The following is a 17,256-nucleotide window of genomic DNA, read 5'->3' on the forward strand; positions in this document are numbered from 1 at the left end:
TTCTTTGTATACAAAATTAGAAACATTCTTCAACACAGCTTTCTCTCAGTAAGGTCCTCACACCCGCATAGATAATGCAACACACCCACTTACATGAAGTCAGACAGAAAAGAACAAATTGAATCATTGGTCTGTCTCCTTCACCGCTTTCAGCATGCATATGTGTGTTCCTCGACAACAATGTATTTCCTAATGTCTTATCTGGACTATTTCAAACACTTCCAGGAATCAAAAGCCACCATTTCTTTTGAGGATGCCATTTAAAGTTGAAAGACCTCACTCGTAGGTCGCATACTGAAAATAAATATTTCCGAGATTTCCAGTGCTTAATTTCACACCATTATTTATAGTTATAGTGACCAAACCTAATGGATTCTTGAGATGCTTCTATGCTCTAGACAGGAATATGCATATCTTGGATACCCTTTCTCACTGGCTCTGGTGTACCCCTCAGTTTAGCTATAATGGCTATGAATAGAAGTTAAACGTAAATTGGTAAAAGTGACCGGAAACAGGTTTAAACCATAACCGAACAGAAGTTCAGTGCACATAAACCAGATTCACAATGGCCAAACCCAGTTTAAGATAAACCGGGATGGATATAGTAGCAGATTTAACTGATTTAGGTTCAACTGGTCTATGGCTACCTAGTGTGTCTTGCCAGAGCCTGGCACCAGTGGCAGCTGGCAAGATGCACCGGGCACCCCTGGGGGCTTGTGTCAGGCAGTGGGGACTGAAGTGCTCCAAAGAGGGTAGGATCAGGCCCCACCACCTGGTACTATCCCCCCAGGCCACAAAGCGCATCCTGCTGGAGCCCAGCATCAGCAGCAGGCGGCAAGACATGCCAGGCAGCCCCAGGTGCTTGTGTCAGGCGGCGAGACCCAATCCTTCTTTCTATGGAGCTGGCCTGGTTGGGGGAGAATGGGATGGGACAAGAGAAACCTCCTCCACGGCCTGCCCCCGCCTTCCCCTGGGGACTGACACCAAGGTGGGGGGCTTTGTCCCCCCTCACTCCCCTTCACATTAGTGATTCACACTGGCTTGACTGCACAGAGGTTGACTCACACCCCTGCAGCTGGGCAGACAGTGCTTGATAGTATCCCTGAAGTGGGGCTCCCCCCACGTGGGCAGATGCCAGGCTCGGGGACTGGCCCTGAGAGTGGGGAGACTGCTGTCTCCCTTTCCCCTGTGCATCAGTGACTCTTGGGGCCCAGCCACAGGGAGGAGAAATTACCTTCATTCCCTCCCCCCACCCCACAACTGGGCAGGCCAGGGCTGGGGAATCCCAGGCCAGCCTGGGGAGAACTGTGTGGCCAGACACTTGGCTCAGTGGCCAGCACTGGGAGGGAGGATCTTCCCCTGCCACGGGGAACAACAGAGGGTTGGGGGCATGTGCTATTTAGCAATGGTTTCTGCTTGGCTGGGGTGGGCTGGCCAACAGCTGGCAGTCTGGGAGGCATGCTCTAGTACCCCCGGCCTTCTGACCTGGGTCAGTGCAGGCTTCTGCCTTCCTTTCCCGAGTGAAAATTTGATGTTAGTTCAGTTCCTGATTGGTTCAGTCTACACAGATTAGAGAAAACTGTGAAGAGTGAATTGATTCTGCCTCAGGCTTTTTGACTGTCTGTACTTAGCCAACCTCTCCAAAAGAGGGGAATGGTGGTAACCCAGTGCACCACTCAGATGTGTTTTGGTATATCAAACCTTGTTGAAAGGGAGGCTAGGATAGATGGAAATGACATAGACCTAACTGATTCACAGCAGCCAGGTAGGATGGGAAGGTACCTGATAGATTTATGTGCCTTTGCACATGTACGTCAATTTGCAAGTAATACCTAGTAAAAACAACATACCACTTACTAGAAATACAAGACCAGAGCAATGGCATATTGCTACTAACGTACATCGACTGTAATGATCAAGGTCACTAAGGGTTTGAAAAGAGCCCAGGCAATCTAGTTCTCCTGTAATTAAATATCTTAGAAGACCTGCATACAACTGCGTTATTGCTGCTATGTTGTATTTAACGATACCCAGCAGCGTACCTGATTGCTACCTGCTATCCAATCCAGAGAAGGTCTCTGTTGGAACAACAAACAAAATTACACCCTAATTCAAGAAAGCATCCCCATTCAGGGCAATACTTAAATATGTCCTTAAGTCCTATTTAGTTTAGTTAGCATCTGCTTAAGTGTTTTCTTGTACTTGGAGTTTAGATGCAACAAATGGGTTGTAGGGAAGGTTGGAGGAGAGAGGACAGGGTTAATAATCATAAGATTACAAGATTGCTCAGCTACTGTAAAGTGTCTTGAAGTAAGATAGGGTGTTTGGGTTTGAGTTTTATACTGAGAGCAAACAGACATCAGGTAGCATGAGTATATTAAAGCCAGTGCTAGCTGTCTTGTAGTACCCAAAAGGAAATTTGTACTTTTGTACTCCTACTCAGAAAAGACTGCTACTTAGTCGGTCAGTCTGAAAAAATATCTGATTTAAATAACGACTTGGACACACTGGACCAGATGCTTTGGCCCTTACCCTCTGGTCTGCACTGATGTACTATCTAAGCTAAGTGCCACAAGAGTCAAGATCATACCTAATCCAAACTAAAGGCTTAGTTATCACCTGAATATAGACTAGATCTGGGAATGAGGAACTGGAAACCATTCCAGCATCCACAGGCAAAATACCTATTTTAAGTTGCAGGCAGTCCAGGATCTGAAATACAATCTGTTGTCCTGCTCAGGTAAACCTCAGAGTAACACCCAATAGGGAGATTTGAGAACCTGAGACAACGCTGTCCTTCTGTCTGGGAAGGAAACATGCACCATTGATATGGCTACAGACAGATAAATAGTGACAGATCCACAGGACCAAGAGAAGGGTGCAGGAAGCTGATCTAAACTGATTACTTCTACCCACCTATGTGTCACTGGAGATAACAAATACGCCACGGGTTTCATGCTTCCCCTTCATCCTTACTCATACCTACACAGCTGTCAGCGGACACAGCCTGACACACTGGCCTCAAAGAATAATCTACCTTGGAGATAAATTTAGTTGTTAAACAAACAATGTTTCCACTGCGTGTCAAGGCACAATCTGATCCTAACATGAACTGCAGCTTTCCCACGTAATAATGGTATAGTAGGTAACTAAAATGTCCTGCAAAATGTGCACATGCAGACATACTGACTAACAATGAGGTACACTGATTACTTAATAAATTATCTTGTATTCTGTCAGGATTATGTGTGTGACTATTTCCAGGGAAATGTCCTGTCAGTCCTTCGCTGCCCGTTTCATTGCCACAGGTTATTTTAACATCTAACTTACAACATGCTTAGATTTCTGCAGGGCCTGTTCTTGAAATCAGAGAAAAGCCTCAAGAGGAACAAATTACATTTTTAAACATCCAAATACATAAGTTATTCTGAATCAAACACTCGTATTCTAACGAATAATATCCCCTGCATGCAAACCCCCAGGCATGGTCCATGGAACGGTTCCTTTTGCTCCATCTTCCTTTGAAATCTTTTTAGTTTTCAAGAAAAGAAAAAGAGTTAGCTGATTTTTGTTTTTTTCACTGGAATGTATTACTCCTTTACAAAATAGGAATAATACAAATATCTGTTTCCTGTGCATGTTGCAAGTGTTAATGTTTGCAAAGGCATCCTCAGATGAAAGATGCATGGGAATACCTGCTACTACTGTCAATGAACACAGGCCTGCATTTTCAAGAGTTATGGGTATTTTGAATGCCTTCACTTTTAAGGGCCCAACATGAGACATTGTCTCACAAAACACTTTATGCCTCTTACCACATGAGCACTTTAAAGTGCTCAGTACTTACTGAAAATCAGTTCCCTTTAAAATATCTCAAGCTGACACTCAAAACCCAAGGCAATCCAAATAACTAGTCACTTTTCAAAATGTAGGCTATCATCCAGAGGCGTGTGCTTTTTTCAGCAACAAGTGGAGCCCAGGTGCTTGTGCTATGAAATGTACGTAGTAGCCAAAGCAGATATTTAGTATGGTGGCTACATGCCCCTCCCACCTGGAGGGGCTGACTTTTCTCCTGAGGTATCCTCCCGTTTCTTCCCCCATCAAACTTCATTTTGTCCATTCTATGCAGGCAATTAGACTATATCATTATAATGGTCCTATTTGGCCTTAACATTCTACAGTTGTCCATGTATGTAACTAGATTCATCACAAAGCAGTTTGGACAAAGTGTTCTCATAACAAAGACAACATATTTCATTACGCTCTGTGAAACCTCAGTATAAGGAGCAAGCAGGGAATTGGAGAAGGATACAACAAAAGGACAGAAATAGAGGGCTGTAAAAGCAGAACTTTCAATTATCACATGCATGTAATCACACCCAGTAAAGTAAAATAGGTGAAAACATACCTATAGGAAGAGGATTAACTGGAAATACTTCTGTGAAAAGACTAGCTGTGTACATTTCTAAAGAAGGAATCTGAGAGTGCTGCAGGCTAGCAGCAAATGCTGTGAGTTTACTTACCTATCATATGTGAGAGAAGACAGGAAGAATTCTTTAGGTGGCTTGCACATGTTTCTGCAACGAGGTCCGGAGATTATTAAACTTTACAAAGTCGCATAACCTTATCCATGCCATATGCAAGTTTCTAATGAGGAAGTAAAAGCTGGATCTTGCATATCTGCCTCAATGTGCTAAAACAAGATATCAAAAAGAATGATGTGACAATCCAGTCAAACATAACAGTGATTAGAAACTTGGGAATTTAAAAAGTCAACAACATTTGTTTTGATAATGTTTCCCCCTAGGGAGTGCTAAAAGGAAATTACCTGGGATAAAGGAGTATGAAGTGGTATATCCAAAAAAATTACATGTACTGCATAAAAGAGATGTAGCGGGAAACCAAAATCCCAATGGAAAGGTAATAAGAGAGTTTTTTGTTTATACTGGGAGAATGGGAAAGTTTGTCTTGGGTAGAGTTGCCTTGACTTTCAGATAGAGCTCAGATCCAGATGTCAGATTGTAACAGTTGGAGATGGAAGAGCATGACTAGGCTGTTGATTCCAATCCCTTGCAAGGGATAACCATTAAGTACATAGTAATAATACTCATTAAGTAAAAGGAAGTAGCAAAATGTAAACCTTTGCTTCGTGCAAATTTATGCACAGTGAAACCAATACATTAGTTGGCATTACTAGTAGTTTTTACATAAAATCAGAGCTTAGTAGGCAGTGAAAAACACCAGAATGGAAATATATAGTGTGTCAGGATGTTGAACTCTAGGTCTAAAGTATAAAGCCTTAATGCCATCCCACAGTCTACCTTTGGATGGAAGCAGCACAATGAATTGGCCAGCACTAAGAGTTCTGCTCACCGCTCTGCCACTAACCTGCTCTCTGATATAGAGTAGCTTCTCTGGGTGTCTCTCCAGCTGTGAGATGCGGCAATGAAACCTACTGTGTTTCATAAAGGACTCTGAAGCTACATGCCTGAAAGCAATTAACTATGTGCCTAAAGTTATGCACTTTTTAATACTGGTATTATCTGGGCTCTGCTATGTGAAAACACATAAACAGAATAGCAGACAGCTCTGCCCCAAAGAGTTTACAAATAGACAAGCAAAGAGTAGGGTGAAGAGACAGAATATGCCAGGAGATTCAAAATGCTTTAAAGGAATCAGATGCTTTGATGAAACAAGCTGGGATTAAGTTAAGCATGTAACATCAGTACTTTCCTGAATCAGGTCTTCACTGGTTGCTTATTGTAGAACTGTCAGAGGGTTTACATTTTTGGCCCCTCAAAACAGTGAGTACCCAGTAAGGGTATTACTAATCATAATCCACATTCTAATCCTTAAATGTTTGTAGGTAAAATATGACGACACAATGCAATATGAAATTAAAGCCAATGGAAAGAAAATCATACTTCATCTACAAAAAAATAAGTAAGTTTGATTTCTTTTTATTACAAAAATATAACCCCTTTAACCAAAATAATTGGAGAGAGGTATTAGAAGGTATGCAGGGTACAGTTTTCAAATTAAAATGGTATTTACGCTCCTGAGAGACTGGTGAAAATTTAACACTCAAATACCAGATCCCAAACACTGGAATGGAACGGAATAGAACAGAATCAAACTGAAACAGGACTTGGGTTGCATGCCGAAACTCCAAAACCGGCATCTGATATCCCTTTCACGGTAATGACAAGCATATGACATCCCACATCATGTTGTAATAGCTGCTATGTTCTTTTGGAACTGAATGCTGTAAACTTGTGTGCAAACATGACTCGAGAGCTACTGGAGCAGAAGTTACTTAGGCTGGCTGTACCTCAATTTCCCTTCTACAAACTGGAGAGAATAATACTGACCCACCTCCAGAGATTAATGTGGCGCTTAATTCATAATAATCTTGGGGATCCTTAGAAGGAAGGTGTGAGACAGAGAGAAAGAGGGGGGGAGAGGTCTTAGCTTAGGCTGATTATTCATTTTTACTATTGTTCATTTATACAATCATACTTGCCTCTATTGTTTCCCATTTACTCTTACTTATTTTTGAGCATTCACCACTTGTTTACTATATATAGTCTAGATTATGAACTCTTTGTGTCACAGCTTGTCATTGTGTTATACACCGTCCTTGTGGCACAGAGCATTATAATACACAAAGGGCACGTCTACATGAGATGTTTACAGCTGAGCTGCTTAATTAGCTCTGCAGTAAAGTCTTAACATCTACACGTGTAGCCCTATTAGGATGCAAGACACCAATTAACTTTGTCACAGGTTAATACTTGTAAATCCAAATACTATCCTGCTGTGGTATTTGTTAACGCTCAGCAATGCATGCGTAGATGCTGATGGGGCTGGCTGGGGCACAAGGGTGCTTCAGTGTGGGGTTGCCCGCCAGCTAGCCCTGCACTGGAGCACCCTCATGCCCCAGCCAGCTCCTCTGCAGCAAATGGAGCCAGGTTAGAGCAGCCCTGGGCTGGCAGGCTGACCCCCTGTACCCCCAGACTCTCTGCTAGCTGGAGCTGCTCCGCCCCAGCTCACCATGCTGTGGTCCCAGGCTCATGTGAAGACACAGTGCCCAGGAGCAATAAACTCGGGCGTGATATGCACTGGGGTTTATTGCTCTGTGCTAATAGCATGTGTAGATGCACACAAAGATTCATATTCTGATCAGAAAATCCTGATTTCTTTGTGAAGTTGCTAAGTATCCACCTAATAGAAAAGAAGTCATCCTGCTGGTTCACAAAATATTAGGCTTTTAACTCTTAACTACTGAACCTAAACCCAAACAGATCCATCTGTAGTACAGCCAGTGGTAGTTATAATATTCTCTGGGAAGTGAGGACCTTATAGTCTGTGTGTATATATATATATGTGTATATATATATGTCGCAACAGTAGGTTGCAATACTGAACGAAATGAGTGCACAAGAGAGAGCACAATAGCATGCAGAGTAAACATACAATACTATGCAAATATTTTGTCTGCTGGGTGTGACAAAATTTAATATTGTGTTGATTTTGGTTATTTTTAATTGGCATGGTTTTAAAAACTTTAAATACAATCAAAGAGGCAACACATTTGGGCTATATATAAAAATGCATAAAACAATAAATGTCACCCCCATTTTTTATTTAATCAAAATATTTTGAGGGAAGTGCATAAGAATGGGGATATTCTGTACTTAGCTCCAGTCTTTAGAAAATAGTGACCCTGTAAAGTTGCTCATAGAACTGTGGAACATTAGTTCTACCAGAAATAAATGAGACCTCAATTTAGTACAAACTTCAAAGGGCCTACTCACTTGCCTAATGGTGGGTAATACATAAGAGCTTTCCTGGACCTCAGCCAGAGAGCTCAAGACTCTTGCCAGACTGAAACCTCATGAGCAGAGTATAAGGCACCAGGTCAGAATGCAAATTAAATGCAAAGGACTCAGTGTGTGCAGAATTAATGAATTTATTTAATTAACATCATGGCCTCCCTTGAGGTTAAGAAACATACTCTCTCACCCATTCATTCATATATATTAAAAACTATAGATGTATATAAACTTCAAGTAAATTAGTCACTGCGAGAAACTAAGCTGGAAAACTTCAGCCCTAAAGGTTAACATTTGATAAAATTATAAACAGGGGTTTAGGATGATAAGTGTTGGGCAATTATAATAACTGGCAGAACTTCTATCTCAAACATGGTGTCTGTGTGTGCAGGCATGTGCAGACTTTGTCCTATACTTTGGTTATTTCTATTAGTGCAAATTGTACATAAAACTGACAGATGTGAATAGTCACATTTCATACCCACTCTGGTGTCAGTGTCTATAAAAGAATGCAGGATAACTTGGCGCATCTACACGTGCAATTAAGGCAGAGCAATAATCTCTGGCACATCACCTGCTCCCAGGTGTGGTGTCTATTCATGTGCCTGGGACCGCATCAATATGACCTGGGACAGAGCAACCCTGGCCTGGCTGGAGGCCTGGAGGGGCTAGCCCTAGGCTCCGGGTGGTGGCACTGGGTAGTGGAGGGGCTGGCTGCAGCACAAGGGTGCTAAAGTGTGGGGCTATGCAGCAGGCAGCCCCCCTGCCCTTTAGCACCCTTGCATCCCAGCCAGCCCCTGTCAGTGTCTACGGATAGGTTTCAATGTATGTAAGTACTCTGCTATAAGACAGTACTGTCCCAAACAGTATTATCTTACAGCACAGTTAATTAATTTACTGCACACTAGTACCGGCACACATAGACAGTGATGCTTTACTACAAAGCTAATTAGTCTACTCCACAGTAAAGTGCATGTGTAGACGCACCCACTAAGGATAAAAGCTGCACATGGTTACAAACTGTACATTCATATGCTATCCAAAAAATATAATAACAGAATCAACTGGCTTCAGTTGTTCTGTTTTAGAAATTTCCCTTGGTTTGGATTCGGTATACGAACAGGCCAAACTGTCTGTCCAGCAGGTTTCATGCTAAAAATAACCCTATGCAGGCTTGAGACTCATTACATAATTGCCTCTTCCCCTGATTGCTCCAGCTTAATTATTAGCATGAATAAAAGATGCACTGTATTCTCTCCAGGGGTCTATTTGCCAAGAACTACACTGAAACATATTACTCGCATGATGGTCAAGAAGTGACAACAAGCCCTCAGATCAAGGTAAAATACAAAGAGTTTCCCCCAAGTCTGTAATCACATGGATTTATGTGGGATCTGCAAATCCATGAACAAACAGCACAAGGCATCTATGAAAATATTCAGGTCCTATGCAGGCAAAAAGCAGTGTAGCTCCACTTGCTTCAGTGAACCAAGAAATGTTTGTTCCTTAACCACAATGGAACTATGGTGATTTACATTAGTTGGGAATCTGGAACAAAGTTTAACTTTTAAAAAAGAAACCCACCTTGTGCCTCCAGAGCTGATGTGCACATACACTGACTAGCTGCAATGTCAGCAGATACCGGAGTGAAACCGGTTGAGACTAAACATTTTTATACCATGTGACTTTTGTGCTTTCGTTGTGAAACTATGGCATTCATTTTTACAGCTTAATCCAGGTGAGATCACGGACTCAGATAAACATGCATTCACTCACTCAATCACTTGCTCTGCCACCCACGCACAGAGCAGATGCATTACAGCTTACACCAGGTGGTTTCTTTGGACCGTGACAAATCAGTTACTTAGTTATAAGCAAAGTCACTGTACGAGTTCCTTTTTAATTAAATGCCTGTCTGTGGCCTTGTCCATGCTGCACTGCAACAAATTTCTCATTTTAAGCCTTGCCATATATATATATATATATATATGTGTGTGTGTGTGTGTTTTAACAACTGAAGTGTAAAAAATAAATGTTCTCTATTGTGGAGAAGTTACAAAAAATAACAGGAATTTAGGTGGAGTAAAGTCTAGGTTAAGACTTTCGAAGCTCTGGGTTAACACTGCAGAGGCTATTTCTGATTGTTTCAATGTATTTATTTTACCAAATGGATGTGTGTAAAACATATAGCATCCACATTTGGTTAAACACGATTCCAAATGAAGCATGTTGACTAAGAATTCCAGCATCACTGATACTTCTAAGTGGTCAAATAACTTTTGGCTTCTCTTACAACACTTGGAGGTATGCAACAATCGTTCATTGCTTTCTCTAATGTTTGCTTTATCAATAATTCTTTCCAGTATTTAGGTGCCTAACTACCTTTAAAAATCTGGCCCTATGCCTCTGAAATATTTTTCTATGCTGGACAGAGGCTGAACTGGGTGGATTTGCCAGCTTTCAGGCAGTGTTATGTTGAAAGACTAGCATAATGCCACCGCACCAAACCAAACTTATGAACCATAACTTTCTATTTTCATTTGAGGCAGAAGTTAAAACTTTGGAAATTTAGACAATTAAAGTGGATGATCTAGAGGATTCATTAAAGAGGATGACAATCAAAGTGGATGATCTAGAGGCCTACGCCAAGCCAATAACTAGCCCAAAATAATATAACACTGCTTTTCAACAGGACCACTGTTACTATGAAGGTTATGTCCAAAATGACAGTGATTCAGCAGCAAGCATCAGTGCCTGTGATGGTCTAAGGTACGATTGTAGCTCATCTTCAACATCATAAAATAATATTGATAAGAATGTACTTGTCATTCTCAGAGGCTACTTCTTCCCGAATATTATTAAGGCAGCCAGCGTTGCATCCTGTGCTATAAATAAGACCTCAGAAGCTAGACTTCCTTGAGATGAATCATATGCAAATAGGGCAAGTGGGTATCTTTTGTCTCTACATCCTGGGAAATCCATTTCTGAAGGAAAGGAAACGATAAGATAAAAGGAAACAACCCTTTTTGTCATGTGAATTCATGCATTTCCATTCTAGTTCTAGAGCTAAGTAGGAGTTTGCAAGATGTGTTGCCAGAACCTGTGCTGATAAATCAGCAGAAGACAGTTCTTGTTCAGTGCTTTTGTACATTGTTAGGAGGAGCTGTGTTGCAAGCACTCCACTCTTTTGCATGTAACAATTAACTGAAAGATCTGTTTGTTCCTAACAGATTTCATGGCACAGTTTGGCAAGGCAAGAACATTAACCCTGGGTCTTGTCAAGAAATCTGAAACTGGGTATCAATTGATTTCAGCCATATTTGCTGTCAAGTAAAACCACTTGCTTCCAGCTGACACATTCTGAAACGAAACGCTCTGATCTGAAATGTCGAAACAGTTATTTTGATGAAAACGTATTTTGTTCAGTGATTGAGACTTTCTAATTGAAATAGTCTGAACTTTTCATTCTGGGGAAAGCTTTGGTATTTCAACTTCTCATCTCAACAAATGTCAAAATATCAGCATTTCCCACAAGAGGGAACTTAATTTTCCAGTCAGCTTGGATGAACACAAAAGTCATAGTCAAATTTATATTGCATATGCCTAATTCAAATATAAATAAATCCATTATCTTGACCTAATCTCCCTTAGCTTGACAGCATCTGACTTGGAAACGTCACCTAACCACCTGATTTCCCAAATTTCATAATGACACAGTGTTCTTTACTTCCCTTTTTAAGCTGCTGGTTAATGTTTTCCATATTTCATCACACTGGTATGTAAAAAGGTCCCTATGTACATGTACAGGCAGGGGTGGGCAAAATGCAGCCCGGGGGCCAGATGCAGCCTGCCAGGCCATTCTATCGTGGGACCTCTAAAAAATTTAGAAAATTAATATTTATCTGCCCCTGGTTGCCTGTCATGTGGCCCTCAATGGCTTGCCAAACCTCAGTAAGCGGCCCTCTGCCCAAAATAATTGCCCGCCCCAGTGTAAAGGGCTAATAGAAGAAAAGCGCTGTATGTAAAATACTATTGTTTTGTCAAAATCCTATGAATTCTCCACAATTATTGTCTTTATTCTAATATGAAGGGTTATAAAAAATGTTTTCCAGAGGATATTTCAAGACAAGAGGTCAGAGATACCTTATACAACCCCTGAAGCTCAACGATAGTGAAGAACATGCAGTCTTTAACTATGAAAATTTGGAAGATGATGGGACTCCAAAAACCTGTGGTGTAACCAACACTACCTGGGAATCAGAAGAACCTATCAAAAAGTCATCCAGGATGAGCAACTATGAGGAAGTTAGTATAAATCATGAAATTAGTTAAATGCTCAGGAGAATTTTGGGGGACTGTTGTTGTTAATTCCAAATTTGCAAGGGTGAATTTCATAGATTTCATAGACCAATTTATTGGTTCATCAGCAGTAACCAAAGGATAATGGGAGCCTTGGATTTGCATAAATATTGGAGGGAATTCACGGTGGAAATGCAGGAAAGGGGACAATCTTTTGGCAATGTGTTTCATACACTGTGTGCTGGCTGATAGCAACAGGTGACTCTGTGCCTGTAAAGCTGAACAACTTCTTTATAAAGGCAGCTATTTACAGACACTCTAATTATGGCTGGCATGCCAGCGATGCACACACAGACCTTCTTCCTGGTGACTCCATGCAACTCTCTTGCCCTTCAGGCAGTGATCCTCCCTCCAAGTTCAATACCGTTTACTGCAGCGTATATATTGGTGCTATAGTCAGGATTCACAGCTTTACAGCTTAATTCACCAGTGATTCTTTCACTTTTCTTTCAGACCAAGCTCAATCCTAAATCAGCTCCTGTAACTATGGTCTGGATTCTCTAGCCCCTTCACCCCTTCTGTGGTCCCTTTCAAAATCTTTTTATGCATGAAATACTGTAGGGTTCCACCCATATACCATGAAGAAGTGTCCAAAGTAAATGCACAGATATTGCATGGTAAATGCAGGTTTTACACAGCAAAACAAGCCACATGCTTGTGGCACCAAGCAAACACAGCTATGCTGCTTCTGGTTCAGGAGGCCCTGACCCTACACGTGCAGAGAAGCAGAGGATGTGGGAGTGTGCTGCTGCTCAGCACAGCAGGTTATTGGGACAGCTATGCTATTAATTCCTCAGTTGTAAAATGGAGGCAACAGCATTGCTGCTCTGAGGAACTTAGATAGAGAAACTACTTTATTATAAAATATTCTTCTAGAATCTGAAGTGGGCAGGTTGAGATAGGTGCTAATAATCTTTTAAAAAATGCTTTCTTTAGAAACAAAAATACCTGAAAGCAAGAAAATATATTGAATTCTACGTAGTTGCAGACAATGCCATGGTGAGTATTCAAAAACACTTAATTTTACCTTTACAAACACAATGCGGGGGACTGTAAAAGCATTCAGAATGGGCATGATTATGCTCCCTTGAAAATCAGTGAAAGTTTTACTACTGACTTCAAGGAGGAGCAGCTAAACCAATAAAACCAATAAAAGCATTCTATGAAGGTATGAAAGTTGGAATGGACAACAAGGTGTGTCACAAATAAGGCTCACTGGAAAAATTGTATCTATCCACAAGGTGCTCCAAAGCCTGTAGATCCCACAGGGCCTTGGTGACCCCAATGGGATTCTGGGGAGTGCATCTCAGTATCTGCACAGAGCACCTTGCAGATCAGATCATAAGTTTGTGAACTACCAAAGAACGCTTTGTTCCCATTACCTTTAGCAAGTAAGTTCAGCAGCACATTGCAAAGCTGGGCCGCTCTTGAGTAGAGGGCACAGGGAAGACTGCAAAGAGAGGCATTTAGGGTCAGCAAGGTATTTATGAGACATGCAAGGGCTTGCAAACAAGGAAGGAGATTTTAAATACGGGAAATAACATACAGCTGGTTCCTGATCCTGTTATGCAAGTAAGACATGGATATAAAAACAGTTCTGATCCTAAAAACAATTAAAGACATGACTAATTTTAAGCACAAGTATGGTCCTAGTTGCAGGCAAGAGAAATACCAATGGGCTTACCAGTCTTTGTACAGGATCAGATTCACAGCTCATGATAGCTTTGATAGTGGGGTTTTAAATTTACTCATTCTTCAGCATCATATTTAAAATCCATCGGGTCCAATACTTTCCAATTCAAGGAATTATATCATGGATAAATTGGTTTCCACTATCTAAACAGAAGAATAACTGGAAAGGCAAATCACCTTGGCATGAACAGGAAGAAAAAGTAGACAAGTAGACCTAGTCCACAGTTTCTAAGAAAGCTGTGAAAGCATAGCACTTCCATCAGATGGCCCAGTTTTCAGGGGGGAAGTTTACTTAGGCTCCAACATTTGCCAAATGCAGAAACTTGACACTGGCCCAAGAGCAATTTCTTTTAAAATAATTTTCATAAAACTTGCTATTACCGTTTGTTTTTATGTTCTAAGAGCCACATTCTCATTTGCTCTAAGGCCTCTTTATATTATTCTGGCAGTGTAAAGGGACCTTAAAATGGGAGAAAGTAAACTTTATACCTGCTATAAGGCCCCTTACACTGCCAGAACAGTGTTGTCACACGAGAATGAGAATCAGTCCTTTTAAATGGCAGGAAGAAAACCAAATCTATATGAATTCAGGGGAATTTTCTGCTTTTGTGCTGAACCCTTGAAGTCTCTAGAGAGTTGCCTAAACTATGGCAACAGAATGCTGAGTTGTGCCACTGAGAAAAGCAGCCCTGCCCACCCACTCCATGCACCAGTACGAGACGTGAGGTGCTAAGGACACCCTGGAGGTGCCCCCAGCACTGTGCACACAAGTGACGGCATAGGGTCACTTAGAACACAATCCTCTCTTCAGCTGCAATTGTGTAAACTGGAATTAAATTAAGTGCTGAGGACTTACATTGGGGGAAAATGGATATAAATGGCATCAGAATAAGGTCTTAAGTATTTACCTTCTATTTAACTTCTCTTTACTTTCTTTGGTTTCAATTCTTCTATCAGGTAGGACACCCAATCAAAAGACCATTAAAGTCAAGGAAACAGTATTTCCATTGGCTTTAAGGGGTTTCAGATAAGACCTGAAAGGTTTATTAAAATGAATAATCTAACTAATTTTATATTGGCAAACACTTGTGGTAAGAAGTGGAAGAGCACACACCAACTGCTGCAGCTTCCTTAGCCTGACAAAGGGTTTTTGAACCTGAAAGCTTGCTTAATAACTATTCTCCAACCATTTGGGTTGGTCTAATAAAAGATATCAAATTCACCCAAGGAACCTTGTCTGCCTCAATCTGATAATAAATTCAGCAAGCCTCTGGTATTTATAGTTATCTTAGCCTCTAAGCACTGACTTAAAAATACTGGACTACATCCTTAGTTACTGTAAGTGAGCAGACCAGATCAGATCCTAAGTTACTGTAAGTGTCTGCAGACTAGCTTATGCATCACATAAGTCTCACTTAAAATCTAGAAACAGAGTTTACATATGGTGTTGAGTCCCTGCACAGATCCAGCTACCTTCCAGTGGAAGCAGTTTGAAATATATTCACAAGGCCAGCCCTTGGCTTAAGGTTAAATGAACACCTGAAAAATGCACAGAGGGGATAAGGAAAGGTTGAAAGAACTAGGGCTGTTCATTCTAGAGAAGAAAAGACTGAGATGGGGATTTGATAACACCCTGAAATACCTTAAGGGGAATTATAAAAAGGATAGACAGAGACTTTTGCCTGTGGCTGTAGGGGACAGGACTAACACTGGTGGCCTCAAACTGCATCAGAGGAAATTTAGGTTGGAGATTAGGAGAACTTTCTCACTATGACAGTGGTTAAACGTTGGAACAGGCTACCTAAAGAAGTTGTGTAATCTCCATCCCTCAACATTTTTAAGAGGATGGTAGACAGTTACTCAACTGAGATGATCCTGCCTTGAGCAGGTGTGTGGACTAGATGACCTCATGAGGCCCTTCCAGCTTTGGTTTCTTACAATCCTATACAATATGATATGAATGTTTGATGAAATGGGAAAGTGAGATCAGAAGTTATTGTACTTCAAAAAATACCATGACTTTGTGATAGTTTTATCTTAAGTGTTCAAAATCATTTCTTCTAATCACTTTTCATTTTTCTTATCCAGCTACTGATGATTTTCTATTTATTCTTGCAGTATAAAAAGTACAAGTACAGTGTCCCAAGTGTAAAGGCAAGAGTGTTTGAAATAGTCAACTACGTCAACATGGTAAGTTAAGTTTGTTGAGTAAAACTGCCTAGTATCCATAATTTTTTTCTCTGGGAATGTCAGCATTTTTTTGCATTTGGATTGAGGAAATCCCAATAATTTCAGATTCACTGGCATTTATGAGAGTGAATAAAACAAACAAAGGTCCAGATTTAAAAAAAATGAAACAGGTATTTGTCCCTTCATGTACATAACAGCAAGAGAACTGCAGTATCAAACAAATGACTTAAGAGACAGAGCCTCGTTCTATACACTTCATAATGTGAACTGCACATTGAAGTGTGCACTCAGTTCCATCCACCAAGTTATTAACAGAGATATGATGAATGAAGTATTGGACCCAGACAGATGCACAACAGACCATTATAGAGCTCTGACAGATAAACATCTTCCCACTCTAACTTATGACCCTTCACAGAAAGTGCAATGAGTTAGGGTGACGATCCCCCCCCCCCCAATCCAATAGATGTTCACTGTTGGTTCAGGGAAGGGTGAGGGGGAGAGGCTTTGGAGCTGATCCAGCCAAGGAGCTGCCTGCCTGCAGCCTCTCTCCCCTAGCCCTGCCCTGCCTCCACTCCCAGCTCTGGTGCTGTCGGCAGGATGGGAGGAAGGAGTGGGGGGAGCTCCAGGTTGGGGGTCTCCAACCCACCCTCCCCACCCTCCACCTCAAGCTGGGCAAACCCCAGTATGCAGCTTGCTCCCTCCCTTCTCCCCTTCCCATCCTGCAGACAGCACTTGGTGCGGGGCTGAGCTGCATCAACACAGCCCTAATCACGTGCAAGGACTGACAGAAGTTAGTAAAGATGCTCTGCTTTGGATTACCTAAAGATGAGGGTTAATTTGGCACTCCACTGAGCACTTTTAAAGTGCTCTGAAGCCATACACTTTGGTCTGGGCATAGCTGTAGAGCACTTTCAGGGAGCCAACTGTATGACAAATATCACTTCTGTCAGTGCCTATAGATTCCCACTTGATACCTCTTCCCGGTTGGATATGATGCATAATGATGCAACCAGCTGGGTATCCAAATTCCTGTAGTTTCATCTAGACTGTATTTCCTTAACTTAATAATGAGAAAGTCATCTTTATCTAAATCAAATATATTAAAGAAGGGTTTATGGCTCATTATCCTAGCAGTTGTTATTAGAAACTGCTTAATGCTTGTTGAAAAAACAGGGTG

The 17,256-nt window shown here is 41.3% G+C and overlaps 1 protein-coding gene across 2 annotated transcripts in view; it reads left to right on the forward strand.

Annotated features, from left to right (window-relative positions):
* The window catches only part of LOC102563297 (zinc metalloproteinase-disintegrin-like NaMP), a 39,289-nt gene that overhangs the window by 2,534 nt on the left and 19,499 nt on the right, over window positions 1-17,256 (forward strand). For both annotated transcript variants that reach the window (XM_019482454.2, XM_006274644.4), the window contains exons 2-8: window positions 4,808-4,920; window positions 5,867-5,943; window positions 9,097-9,175; window positions 10,528-10,604; window positions 11,948-12,140; window positions 13,131-13,193; window positions 16,005-16,076. In XM_019482454.2, the coding sequence (XP_019337999.2) occupies window positions 4,808-4,920; window positions 5,867-5,943; window positions 9,097-9,175; window positions 10,528-10,604; window positions 11,948-12,140; window positions 13,131-13,193; window positions 16,005-16,076 (674 nt within the window). The remainder of the gene's footprint in view (window positions 1-4,807; window positions 4,921-5,866; window positions 5,944-9,096; window positions 9,176-10,527; window positions 10,605-11,947; window positions 12,141-13,130; window positions 13,194-16,004; window positions 16,077-17,256) is intronic.

The sequence above is a fragment of the Alligator mississippiensis genome, chromosome 7 (assembly GCF_030867095.1).
Source record: "Alligator mississippiensis isolate rAllMis1 chromosome 7, rAllMis1, whole genome shotgun sequence".
In the NCBI taxonomy this organism is placed as follows: Eukaryota; Metazoa; Chordata; order Crocodylia; family Alligatoridae; genus Alligator; species Alligator mississippiensis.